Source organism: Pecten maximus, chromosome 4, assembly GCF_902652985.1.
Source record: "Pecten maximus chromosome 4, xPecMax1.1, whole genome shotgun sequence".
In the NCBI taxonomy this organism is placed as follows: Eukaryota; Metazoa; Mollusca; class Bivalvia; order Pectinida; family Pectinidae; genus Pecten; species Pecten maximus.
In genome coordinates, this window is record NC_047018.1 from 8,143,664 (window position 1) to 8,157,410 (window position 13,747).

At 39.4% G+C, this 13,747-nt stretch overlaps 2 protein-coding genes across 3 annotated transcripts in view; both read right to left on the minus strand.

Moving 5' to 3' along the window:
- Positions 1-4,570: 4,570 nt before the first annotated feature.
- On the minus strand, positions 4,571-6,033 carry LOC117324869 (casein kinase I-like). The gene is made up of 2 exons (XM_033880697.1): positions 5,844-6,033; positions 4,571-5,547 (listed from the first exon to the last, which is right to left on the minus strand). Exons 1-2 carry the CDS (start codon positions 6,031-6,033, stop codon positions 4,586-4,588), a joined length of 1,152 nt encoding a protein of 383 aa, XP_033736588.1. The 3' UTR covers positions 4,571-4,585.
- A 5,047-nt stretch (positions 6,034-11,080) lies between these two features.
- The window catches only part of LOC117325124 (prostaglandin E2 receptor EP4 subtype-like), a 41,490-nt gene continuing 38,823 nt past the window's right edge, over positions 11,081-13,747 (minus strand). For both annotated transcript variants that reach the window (XM_033881085.1, XM_033881086.1), the window contains one exon: positions 11,081-12,396. In XM_033881085.1, coding sequence (XP_033736976.1) covers positions 12,363-12,396 — 34 coding nt within the window. In that variant the 3' untranslated portion in view covers positions 11,081-12,362. The remainder of the gene's footprint in view (positions 12,397-13,747) is intronic.

The window sequence follows — 13,747 nt, forward strand, 5'->3', positions numbered from 1 at the left end:
ACTAGGTTTTGAATGTGAGGGTTAACCATTAGGTTTTGACTGTGAGGGTTAGCTACTAGGTTTTGACTGTGAGAGTTTGCCACTAGGTTTTGACTGTGAGAGTTAGTCACTAGGTTTTGACTGTGAGAGTTAGTCACTAGGTTTTGACTGTGAGGGTTAGCCACTAGGTTTTGACTGTGAGAGTTTGCCACTAGGTTTTGACTGTGAGGGTTAGCCACTAGGTTTTGACTGTGAGAGTTTGCCACTAGGTTTTGACTGTGAGAGTTAGTCACTAGGTTTTGATTGTGAGGGTTAGTCATTTGGTTTTGACTGTGAGAGTTAGTCACTAGGTTTTGATTGTGAGGGTTAGTCACTAGGTTTTGAATGTGAGAGTTAGTCACTAGGTTTTGACTGTGAGGGTTAACCATTAGGTTTTGACTGTGAGGGTAAGCCACTAGGTTTTGACTGTGAGAGTTTGCCACTAGGTTTTGACTGTGAGAGTTAGTCACTAGGTTTTGACTGTGAGAGTTAGTCACTAGGTTTTGACTGTGAGGGTTAGCCACTAGGTTTTGACTGTGAGGGTTAGCCACTAGGTTTTGACTGTGAGGGTTAGCCACTAGGTTTTGAATGTGAGAGTTAGCCACTAGGTTTTGACTGTGAGAGTTAGCCACTAGGTTTTGAATGTGAGAGTTAGCCACTAGGTTTTGACTCTGAGAGTGAGCCACTAGGTTTTGACTGTGAGATTTAGTCACTAGGTTTTGACTGTGAGAGTTAGTCACTAGGTTTTGACTGTGAGAGTTAGCCACTAGGTTTTGACTGTGAGAGTGAGCCACTAGGTTTTGACTGTGAGAGTTAGCCACTAGGTTTTGACTGTGAGAGTTAGTCACTAGGTTTTGACTGTGAGGGTTAGCCACTAGGTTTTGACTGTGAGGGTTAGCCACTAGGTTTTGACTGTGAGGGTTAGTCACTAGGTTTTGACTGTGAGAGTTAGCCACTAGGTTTTGAATGTGAGAGTTAGCCACTAGGTTTTGACTGTGAGAGTTAGTCACTAGGTTTTGACTGTGAGAGTTAGCCACTAGGTTTTGACTGTGAGAGTGAGCCACTAGGTTTTGACTGTGAGAGTTAGCCACTAGGTTTTGACTGTGAGGGTTAGCCACTAGGTTTTGACTGTGATAGTTTGCCACTAGGTTTTGACTGCGAGAGTTAGTCACTAGGTTTTGATTGTGAGGGTTAGTCATTAGGTTTTGACTGTGAGAGTTAGGCACTAGGTTTTGATTGTGAGGGTTAGCCACTAGGTTTTGAATGTGAGAGTTAGCTACTAGGTTTTGACTGTGAGAGTTAGTCACTAGGTTTTGACTGTAAGAGTTAGCCACTAGGTTTTGACTGTGAGAGTGAGCCACTAGGTTTTGACTGTGAGAGTTAGCCACTAGGTTTTGACTGTGAGGGTTAGCCACTAGGTTTTGACTGTGATAGTTTGCCACTAGGTTTTGACTGCGAGAGTTAGTCACTAGGTTTTGATTGTGAGGGTTAGTCATTAGGTTTTGACTGTGAGAGTTAGTCACTAGGTTTTGATTGTGAGGGTTAGTCACTAGGTTTTGAATGTGAGAGTAAGCCACTAGGTTTTGAATGTGAGGGTTAACCATTAGGTTTTGACTGTGAGGGTTAGCTACTAGGTTTTGACTGTGAGAGTTTGCCACTAGGTTTTGACTGTGAGAGTTAGTCACTAGGTTTTGACTGTGAGAGTTAGTCACTAGGTTTTGACTGTGAGGGTTAGCCACTAGGTTTTGACTGTGAGAGTTTGCCACTAGGTTTTGACTGTGAGGGTTAGCCACTAGGTTTTGACTGTGAGAGTTTGCCACTAGGTTTTGACTGTGAGAGTTAGTCACTAGGTTTTGATTGTGAGGGTTAGTCATTTGGTTTTGACTGTGAGAGTTAGTCACTAGGTTTTGATTGTGAGGGTTAGTCACTAGGTTTTGAATGTGAGAGTTAGTCACTAGGTTTTGACTGTGAGGGTTAACCATTAGGTTTTGACTGTGAGGGTAAGCCACTAGGTTTTGACTGTGAGAGTTTGCCACTAGGTTTTGACTGTGAGAGTTAGTCACTAGGTTTTGACTGTGAGAGTTAGTCACTAGGTTTTGACTGTGAGGGTTAGCCACTAGGTTTTGACTGTGAGGGTTAGCCACTAGGTTTTGAATGTGAGAGTTAGCCACTAGGTTTTGACTGTGAGAGTTAGCCACTAGGTTTTGAATGTGAGAGTTAGCCACTAGGTTTTGACTCTGAGAGTGAGCCACTATGTTTTGACTGTGAGATTTAGTCACTAGGTTTTGACTGTGAGAGTTAGCCACTAGGTTTTGACTGTGAGGGTTAGCCATTAGGTTTTGACTGTGAGAGTTAGTCACTAGGTTTTGATTGTGAGAGTTAGCCACTAGGTTTTGAATGTGAGAGTTAGCCACTAGGTTTTGAATGTGAGGGTTAGCCACTAGGTTTTGACTGTGAGAGTTAGTCACTAAGTTTTGACTGTGAGAGTTAGTCACTAGGTTTTGACTGTGAGAGTTAGTCACTAGGTTTTGACTGTGAGAGTTAGTCACTAGGTTTTGACTGTGAGAGTTAGCCACTAGGTTTTGACTGTGAGAGTTAGCCACTAGGTTTTGACTGTGAGAGTTAAGCACTAAGTTTTGACTGTGAGAGTTAGTCACTAGGTTTTGACTGTGAGAGTTAGTCATTAGGTTTTGACTGTGAGAGTTAGCCACTAGGTTTTGACTGTGAGAGTTAGTCACTAGGTTTTGACTCTGAAAGTTAATCACTAAGTTTTGACTGTGAGAGTTAGTCACTAGGTTTTGACTCTGAGAGTGAGCCACTAGGTTTTGACTGTGAGAGTTAGTCACTAGGTTTTGACTGTGAGAGTTAGCCACTAGGTTTTGACTGTGAGGGTTAGCCATTAGGTTTTGACTGTGAGAGTTAGTCACTAGGTTTTGATTGTGAGGGTTAGTCACTAGGTTTTGAATGTGAGAGTTAGCCACTAGGTTTTGAATGTGAGGGTTAGCCACTAGGTTTTGACTGTGAGAGTTAGTCACTAAGTTTTGACTGTGAGAGTTAGTCACTAGGTTTTGACTGTGAGAGTTAGTCACTAGGTTTTGACTGTGAGAGTTAGTCACTAGGTTTTGACTGTGAGAGTTAGCCACTAGGTTTTGAATGTGAGGGTTAGCCACTAGGTTTTGACTGTGAGAGTTAGTCACTAAGTTTTGACTGTGAGAGTTAGTCACTAGGTTTTGACTGTGAGAGTTAGTCACTAGGTTTTGACTGTGAGAGTTAGTCACTAGGTTTTGACTGTGAGAGTTAGCCACTAGGTTTTGACTGTGAGAGTTAGTCACTAGGTTTTGACTCTGAGAGTTAATCACTAGGTTTTGACTGTCAGAGTTAGTCACTAGGTTTTGACTGTGAGGGTTAGTCACTAGGTTTTGACTGTGAGAGTTAGCCACTAGGTTTTGACTCTGAGAGTTAATCACTAAGTTTTGACTGTGAGAGTTAGTCACTAGGTTTTGACTCTGAGAGTGAGCCAATAGGTTTTGACTGTGAGAGTTAGTCACTAGGTTTTGACTCTGAGAGTGAGCCACTAGGCTTTGACTGTGAGAGTTAGTCACTAGGTTTTGACTGTGAGGGTTAGTCACTAGGTTTTGACTGTGAGAGTTAGCCACTAGGTTTTGAATGTGAGAGTTAGCCACTAGGTTTTGACTCTGAGAGTGAGCCACTAGGTTTTGACTGTGAGAGTTAGTCACTAGGTTTTGACTGTGAGGGTGAGCCATTAGGTTTTGACTGTGAGAGTTAGTCACTAGGTTTTGATTGTGAGGGTTAGTCACTAGGTTTTGAATGTGAGAGTTAGCCACTAGGTTTTGAATGTGAGGGTTAGCCACTAGGTTTTGACTGTGAGAGTTAGTCACTAAGTTTTGACTGTGAGAGTTAGTCACTAGGTTTTGACTGTGAGAGTTAGTCACTAGGTTTTGACTGTGAGAGTTAGCCACTAGGTTTTGACTGTGAGAGTTAATCACTAAGTTTTGACTGTGAGAGTTAGTCACTAGGTTTTGATTGTGAGGGTTAGTCACTAGGTTTTGAATGTGAGAGTTAGCCACTAGGTTTTGAATGTGAGGGTTAGCCACTAGGTTTTGACTGTGAGAGTTAGTCACTAAGTTTTGACTGTGAGAGTTAGTCACTAGGTTTTGACTGTGAGAGTTAGTCACTAGGTTTTGACTGTGAGAGTTAGCCACTAGGTTTTGACTGTGAGAGTTAATCACTAAGTTTTGACTGTGAGAGTTAGTCACTAGGTTTTGACTGTGAGAGTTAGTCACTAGGTTTTGACTGTGAGAGTTAGCCACTAGGTTTTGACTCTGAGAGTTAATCACTAAGTTTTGACTGTGAGAGTTAGTCACTAGGTTTTGACTGTGAGAGTTAGTCACTAAGTTTTGACTGTGAGAGTTAGTCACTAGGTTTTGACTGTGAGAGTTAGTCACTAGGTTTTGACTGTGAGGGTTAGCCATTAGGTTTTGACTGTGAGAGTTAGTCACTAGGTTTTGACTGTGAGGGTTAGTCCACTAGGTTTCTGGTTGTTAGTTCATGCATTACTTCTGTCGAGCCACCGTCTGACTAATGGGCTTATGGATGTAATAGCAATACGTTTGTTATATTGTTTCAAAGTCGAATCACCTTCCCAATCAAATGTCTCAGCAGAAGTGTAGTTATATCTGTCCAAAACATTTCTGAAAAGCTTTCGTAGAGAAGAGTAATTGGGTTCCGCATCAAATCTCATAGACTGGCAAATTTTTATAAAGATGAAAAATTCCGGTGGACAGCCATGACATATAGACTCCTTTGATAACTCCATCTTTAGGTCGAGGGTCAATGCATATTTCTCTTTCATTGTATCATTCTGGAGCCCGAACCAAGGTAGTGTGCCGCGGAGAAGATATACCAAAATGTAGCCTAAAGATTCCATATCATCCCGTCGGCTCTGTTGAATTCCAAGCTGTGCATTAACACTGGCGTAGCTCAATGATCCGACGAAGCTCTTGTTGGTGAGGTAAGGTATGTGTTCAAGTGTATTCGCATCACGAAACCGTTTGGATAATCCAAAGTCTATAAGATATATTATGTTCTCTTTACTTCCAAAACCTGATAAGAAGTTGTCTGGTTTCAAGTCGCGGTAAATATAACCCTTGGAATGGATGTACTCAAACCTATCTATTAAAACCTCTGCCAGAAGTAGAACTGTTTTTAGACTGAATTTGTGTGACTGAGAGACTAACCGATCCTCTAGACTGGTTCCCAGTAGTTCCATCACCATGACATCGTATCGTCCATCCCTGCCGAACCACAAGACTTTAGGAATACCAATCCCTCCCTGCAGTTCTGTATACACCTCGTACTCGTGTCGGAGGTTTGTCCGACCCCTCCACGGATGTTGTACTTTGATAGCCACAACTTCTCCTGTATATCGGTCGGTACCCACATATATTTTTCCAAAATGGCCGCTGCTAATAATACGGTCCAAGCGATACTTGTTTTTAGCTTTTTGGTCTGGAATAGGAAAGAAACATTTCTAGATTTAGAACAAGTAAAGCTTCTAGAATATCAACTCTATATATCATGTAATCTTTTAAATTCATAGTATATTGATCATGCAATCCATAAGAAACATAGCCATGCATCGCGGTTATCACAGGCTGCGCAAAAAAGAAATACCTAGCGAATATTTACGGACTGATTTACTGTTTGCCAGGCGTGGCTGCGTGGGTTTTAATACTCGCGAATTGGGTCTGACAGGGTCTTCGGCGAAATATTAGTCCCGTGAAGTTTGACTATACAGTACTTACTGCTTGTTCCGTTTCCTAGGTTTATTTCCAACACTCTTGAGTTTGTTTCATTTGAGAATTCCCCGTACTTTTCCATTTCAAAATCATGTACTTCGGTCCTTCCTGCCCCCTTGTTTAAACCATTAGTGGCCGAACGTTGGTGATCATGGTGACCCTTCCGGGATGGATGGGATTCACTTCCGGTGTACATTGAAGAGTAATCTCTTGAGTAAACAACCCGATCTTTCACACGTATCTTACTATTTTTGACGGTGTAATCATGGCTCTCCAGAAGTAAGAACATCCAGTTAATTCCCTTTTCATAGTTTCTTGTAACGTAACTTGCTGGTTGTAGGGCTTGGCGGGTATTCGACTCTCTTTCTGTATAGAAAACATCTAAAACCAGGCGAAAACATATATAGATATACAATCCAACTGCGAGGAACAACAGGTATAAAATACTCCTATCTTTCGCATGCATGATGGAGGACAGGATAAAGCTGGCTTACACACAATACATTTCCTTCAAGTTTTCCGATAAAAATATGGTACAACATGCCCCATTTGAAGAAAGGGTTTAACTATGATACATCGTTTAAATACATTCAAAAACACTAATTATCTGCGCTCTATAAAATCACAGTCTTGGTTGTCAGCTTAAGGGGATGTACGATTGTATATAAAGATATGTATATATGCCGTTACAAGTGTTATCCGCGAGGCATATATGTATAAAAATATTGACAAGTAACTAGGGTTACTGAGATAAAGTGAATGAAGTTTTCTCACCCTCGATGTAGTACAGTGAAATACCGGGATGTACAGTATCAGGAGGATGATAGAATTATATCCCCGAGTAACGGACACGTACACAGGTTATTTCCCACTCCGAACACAGAAAACGACTGAATACCGTTCATTATATCCCTTTATCGGGTCTCTCAGTCTTTTAACTGCAGCCGTGTGTACCTATCGGTATAAGGTTTTGTATGAGTTATCATAGCCCTGAGGGACGTGTACTACACACATACCCAATGTTATATATAGAAGGGGACATGTACTTCACACTTACACAATGTTTTATAGAGAAAATGTAGTAAACAAATAAATATTATATATAGAAAATATTTTCCCTCCGTTTCAGTTTTATTTTCTGTATTTTTGAAGGTCAACAAAATAATGTTATATATAGAAGAGGACGTGTACTACACACATACATAATGTTATATATAGAAGGGGACGTGTACTACACATATACATAATGTTATATATAGAAGTGGACGTGTACTACACATATACATAATGTTATATATAGAAGTGGACGTGTACTACACACATAATGTTATATATAGAAGTGGACGTGTACTACACACATACATAATGTTATATATAGAAGTGGACGTGTACTACACACATACATAATGTTATATATAGAAGTGGACGTGTACTACACATATACATAATGTTATATATAGAAGTGGACGTGTACTACACACATACCCAATGTTATATATAGAAGTGGACGTGTACTACATGTACACACATACCCAATGTTACATATAGAAGTGGACGTGTACTACACATATACATAATGTTATATATAGCAGTGGACGTGTACTACACATATACATAATGTTATATATAGAAGGGGACGAAAGGTCCTACTTAAAGAGCTTTCTGGACGGCAGGATACGACAGTCCGTACCTAAAGAGCCTTCTGGGCGCTTGGATACGACAGTCCGTACCTAAAGCACGTTCTGGGCTGTTGGATACGACAGTCCGTACTTAAAGAACGTTCTGGGCTGTTGGATACGACAGTCTCTACCTAAAGAGACTTCTGGGCTGTTGGATACGACAGTCTCACCTAAAGAGCCTTCTGGGCTGTTGGATACGACAGTCTCTACCTAAAGAGCCTTCTGGACTGTTGGATACGACAATCCGTACCTAAAGAGCCTTCTGGGCTGTTGGATACGACAGTCTCTACCTAAAGAGTCTTCTGGGCTGTTGGATACGACAGTCTCACCTAAAGAGCCTTCTGGACGGTTGGGTACGACATTCTCTACCTAAAGAGCCTTCTGGACGGTTGGATACGACAATCCGTACCTAAAGAGCCTTCTGTGCTGTTGGATACGACAGTACCTACCTAAAGAGCATTCTGGGCTGTTGGATACGACAGTCTCTACCTAAAGAGCCATCTGGGCTGTTGGATACGACAGTCTCTACCTAAAGAGCATTCTGGGCTGTTGGATACGACAGTCTCTACCTAAAGAGCATTCTGGGCTGTTGGATACGACAGTCCGTACCTAAAGAGCCTTCTGGATTGTTTGAAACGACAGTCTCTACCCAAAGAGCCTTCTGTGCTGTTGGATACGACAGTACCTACCTAAAGAGACTTCTGGGCTGTTGGATACGACAGTCTCACCTAAAGAGCCTTCTGTACTGTTGGATACGACAATCCATACCTAAAGAGCCTTCTGGGCTGTTGGATACGACAGTCTCTACCTAAAGAGACTTCTGGGCTGTTGGATACGACAGTCTCACCTAAAGAGCCTTCTGGACTGTTGGATACGACAATCCGTACCTAAAGAGCCTTCTGGGCTGTTGGATACGACAGTCTCTACTTAAAGAGTCTTCTGGGCTGTTGGATACGACAGTCTCACCAAAAGAGCCTTCTGGACGGTTGGGTACGACAGTCCCTACCTAAAGAACCTTTTGGACTGTTGGATACGACAGTCTCTACCTAAAGAGCCTTCTGGACTGTTGGATACGACAGTCCCTGCCTAAAGAACCTTTTGGACTGTTGGATACGACAGTCTCTACCTAAAGAGCCTTCTGGACTGTTGGATACGACAGTCTCTACCTAAGGAGCCTTCTGGGCTGTTGGATACGACAATCCGTACCTAAAGGCTTTCTGGGCTGTTGGATACGACAATCCGTACCTAAAGGCTTTCTGGGCTGTTAGATAAGATAGTCCCTACATAAAGAGCTTTGTGGACGGTTTGATACTACAGTCACTATGTAAAGAGCCTTCTGGAAATTTGATTTCGGCAGTCCCTATCTAAATAGACTTCTGGATGGATGATCCTGACAGAATCTACCTTGAAAGCTTTTGTCAATGAACAAATGATTTTTCACTTAAAATCACATACCATATTTGTTTAAGTCGGAGGGGTAAATTGTATCTCCATACACCGCTTTTTTATCAACTATCTTCTTCCTTATGTCTCCCTTGACAATGCCTCACTTTTGGCCTGTAGTTGAGCGTTCGCCCCTGTGTGGAAGGCTTTGGACACGGAAATACCGCAGCCTCCCCAAAAAACACATACGCACTTACCACACGCATGTATATCGCACGCATGGGATGTCGTCCTTAAATTACCTTAACTGTTAAACAAATAAAACCAAACCTTGTCCGAAAACAAAATGGCGGCGCGCTAGTTTCCCTCGACTCAAATATATCAAGCATTCATGATGAGCATACGGCCATCGGAGCACTTTATCTTACTTACCATATCACACCCCGTGCAATGACGTCATCATACCGGAAACAAAAGTGTCGTCTGTCACTATTGCAAACATTTTGAAGACGTCTGAAGAAATACCGGCGAAATGTCGAGAGATGTCACCCAGTACAAAACAAAAATCGTTTGAAACAAGGTGGCCAAAGAGTCGGATAAATAAGTAAAATACTTGGAACAACATGTCAAAAGTGTGAAAAGTGATCCAGAGAAATAAGAGGTATTGTGAAGGTGAAAACCGGCAAAGAAGAGGGAGGAAGAAAAGTTTGACAGATCCCGACCAAGGAAAACTTAAAAGATTATTGAAAAATAATAGACGGTCGCATTTGGACGATATCACAAAACAATTCATTTTGCTCCCCCAGAAGTATCCAGGGAAACAGTTAAGAAAATATGCATTACTTAGGGTTTAAACGTTGTATAGTAAGGAAACCTTTAGGAATCAGGAAAAACAAAACAAAACAAAAGAGTTGCGTGGTGTTTGGCTCGTCGCATCAAAGCTGTTGACGACTACTGATCTTTCCTGATGAAATGGTAGTGGTTTTGAAACCCGGAGGCTAATTTAAGGTGTGGAGAAAAGCCGGCTTAAGATGGAGACCAGAATGTCTCGACTACATGAGTGTTGGTCAACAGAGAGCCCTGAATGTAAAGCCTTTAAGGTCTGGGGCTATATTACCTATGATTGGGTGGGAACACTGAATTTGTCTATGGCAATATGAACTCTGAGAAGAACATTGAAGTCCTTGAAAATAATTTATGGAATGTGATTGTGACACATTTTAATGACAAACCTTACATGTTTCAGGAAGACAATGCTCCCTGTAACAAGTCGCGATTGTGTGAAATCTGGAAGATTGATAACAGTCTAGCTGTGTTACAATGGCAAGCACAGAGTCTTGACCTTAGTCCAATTGATGATATTTGGTTTCTCGCATAAAAAGGCTTTAAAACTGAGGCTTCAGTATATCAATAACACTGAAAATCTTACGTCCGAACTCCCGACGTATCTGGGAAAATGGGCCTTTAACGTATGTAAAGAAGCTGTTTAACAGCTGACCAAGGCGTTGTAAGGAAGTGATCATCCGAAAGTGCACTATGACCAAGTACTAGGTACATTATATCTATATTAGGTGAGTAGACGCCGTTTCTATTTTCTGTCAGCCATTTTGGATAAGAATGGAGACATGTTTTTGGCACGGTGCTGGAATATGTCCCCGTGTTCGGCGAGCATGTTATGAAAGCCTTTTTAACAAGTTTGTTAGCATGCCATGACATTGACAATTTCTTAATTTATTGTTCAATACCCAGGCAGGAATTACGATTCATTAGGTAAACATTGGAAGTCTGGTCCAGTTACAATCTTTTTCAGTCATCAAAGCAGTGTTTTGCTAGAGTTATCTCTCTTGCAATGGACAAGTCTCCGATCTTTCTTTGTGATACAGATAATTGGTCCGGATGATTCACCAAACACTTAGTATTCTAATGTGATAGAAAGTCGGAACACCTGATGGTCAGATAGTTGAGTAACAAGTGTGATCAGTGAATCCACAGGCGTCTGTTTCTGGTTAGTATTAATAGAACAAAAACTTACCACTACTCTTACTATATATCAACAGTGGGAGTACTGGAATGTCTCTACTGATACGAACCAGGAACAGACGCCTGTGGTGAATCTCCGGCACACTCACTGTAATTATTCTCAGCGTCAGTAGACGTTATATAGAAAAAATAAGACTTGTATACAAAAATAATTTATTACAATAAACATTAAGCATGGTTTATCACAGTAGAGACTGTCCTCATTATAGCTAAAGTATGTCCTTAGGCAAAACATAGACTAACAACAACGAATCACGCTCGCTCACGTGCATGATACTCTCAGGCGTATCATAGCTACATGTCAGCGAGGTAATTAACATGCACACAATACTCTATATAGTTAATATTGATATTTTTGTTTACGCTTGGTGTGTTTTGTCACACACACGTACATTTGACACCTCTTCATTTTAATGTTTTGATTTATTTTGTAACATGTAGAATGTGGTTGAATTATGGTACAGAGGTTATCTTCCTTTTTTCAAGGAAATCAATAAAGAGATCAGAGGAGCGAGGACTCTAACGTGTTATCAATCGACGGTGAAATGTCCTTTGTTACTTTACACATAATACTGTAATTTGTGTTAGAGGTAAGGATATACACGTATGTTAACATGAAATAAAATACAAGTCAGTAGGGACCGTGTAGACAGGCATCGCTCGTGATTAATTGACAATTATATTCTTTAGCACATTTCATTTAAGAAAAAATGACAAAAAGATTACTCATTTTATGATTTGAAATTGACTTCTTCTTTTCGTGAACAAATAATTGTCGCGAGATCAGAATGAGTAGATTATTTTCGTCAGGATAGTTTGTGATTTGATGCTACGAGTTTGGATTGGTAATGGTTAAACAGCCCGTGTGAGTCCCCAAAAATAACATACAAATAGTCAGAACCTGTGTTCAAACTCCTTATGTAGCTAATCAGATGCTAGATTAAAGCCTTTCCACCGCATGAAATCGAGGTACTTTATTTAAAGCATCACATTAGCTACATGAGGGGTTTGACCTTTTTTCGCCGACGCGAACTCAAACCGGAAACGGACACCTACTTTTGTTATAACAGAAGGCTATGGATAGCAATCTCGGTGCCCATGGAGATGTCAAGCATATCGCTATACCTGAGTGAAACGTATGGAAGTATGTCTGATAGATCAGGACGGTAGATTTAGAGAACCGGCCTGGCGTTTGGTGACAAATTATACGGACAATCACACGGAGTTATCTCCCGTAGAACCTCCGAAATATACATCGCAACCACTACACAGACTGTCTCGACAGTTGATACTTGTCTCCTGTAGAACGTCCCGATATCTAAGTAGGATTGGCTCTCGTAGAACGCATCAGACTTTTCTCCCAAAGAACGCCCGAGAACGATACATCAGGCTGACTCTAGTAAAACCTCCCGGCAGATCCACATCATGATGCCGACTTGATGCGTTTACTTTTCCGTCTACAAAACAAAGACATTATATTTAGTTTACCAATACATGTCTGTATGTAAACAGTTTACCAATATATATGTGTATCTATATAGTTAACCAATACATGTGTTTTTTTTATATAGTTTACCAATACATCTGTGTATTTATATAGTTTATCAATACATGTGTGTATTTATACAGTTTACCAATATATGTGTGTATCTATATAGTTAACCAATACATGTTTTTTTATATAGTTTACCAATACATGTGTGTATTTATATAGTTTATCAATACATGTGTGTATTTATACAGTTTACCAATATATGTGTGTATCTATATAGTTAACCAATACATGTTTTTTTATATAGTTTACCAATACATGTGTGTATTTATATAGTTTATCAATACATGTGTGTATTTATACAATTTACCAATGCATGTGTATATTTATACAGTTTACCAATACATGTGTATATTTATACAATTTACCAATACATGTGTGTATTTATACAGTTTACCAATACATGTGTGTATTTATATAGTTTACCAATACATGTGTGTATTTATGTAGTTTACCAATACATGTATGTATTTATATAGTTTACCAATACATGTATGCATTTATATAGTTTACCAATATAATGTGTGTATTTATACAGTTTACCAATACATGTGTGTATTTATATAGTTTACCAATACATGTGTATATTTATATAGTTTACCAATACATGTGTGTATTTATACAGTTTACCAATACATGTGTGTATTTATATAGTTTACCAATACATGTGTGTATTTATACAGTTTACCAATACATGTGTGTATTTATATAGTTTACCAATACATGTGTATATTTATATAGTTTATCAATACATGTGTATATTTATATAGTTTACCAATACATGTGTGTATTTATATAGTTTACCAATACATGTGTATATTTATATAGTTTACCAATACATGTGTATATTTATATAGTTTACCAATATATGTGTATATTTATATAGTTTACCAATACATGTGTATATTTATATAGTTTACCAATACATGTGTGTATTTATATAGTTTACCAATACATGTGTATATTTATACAGTTTACCAATACATGTGTGTATTGATACAGTTTACCAATACATGTGTATATTTATACAGTTTACCAATACATGTATGTATTAATATAGTTTACCAATACATGTATGTATTAATATAGTTTACCAATACATGTGTGTATTTCTATAGTTTACCAAAACATGTATGTATTTATATAGTTTACCAATACTTGTGTGTATTTCTACAGTTTACCAATACATGTGTGTATTTATATAGTTTACCAATACATGTATGTTTGTATACAGTTTACCAATACATGTGTGTTTA

Coding starts and splice junctions, on each gene's coding strand:
- LOC117324869 (XM_033880697.1), bottom strand. CDS start 6,033: ATGTACACCGGAAGTGAATCCCATCCATCCCGGAAGGGTCACCATGAT. Junction 5,548..5,843: donor CCTAGGAAACGGAACAAGCA/GTAAGTACTGTA, acceptor TTCCTATTCCAG/ACCAAAAAGCTAAAAACAAG.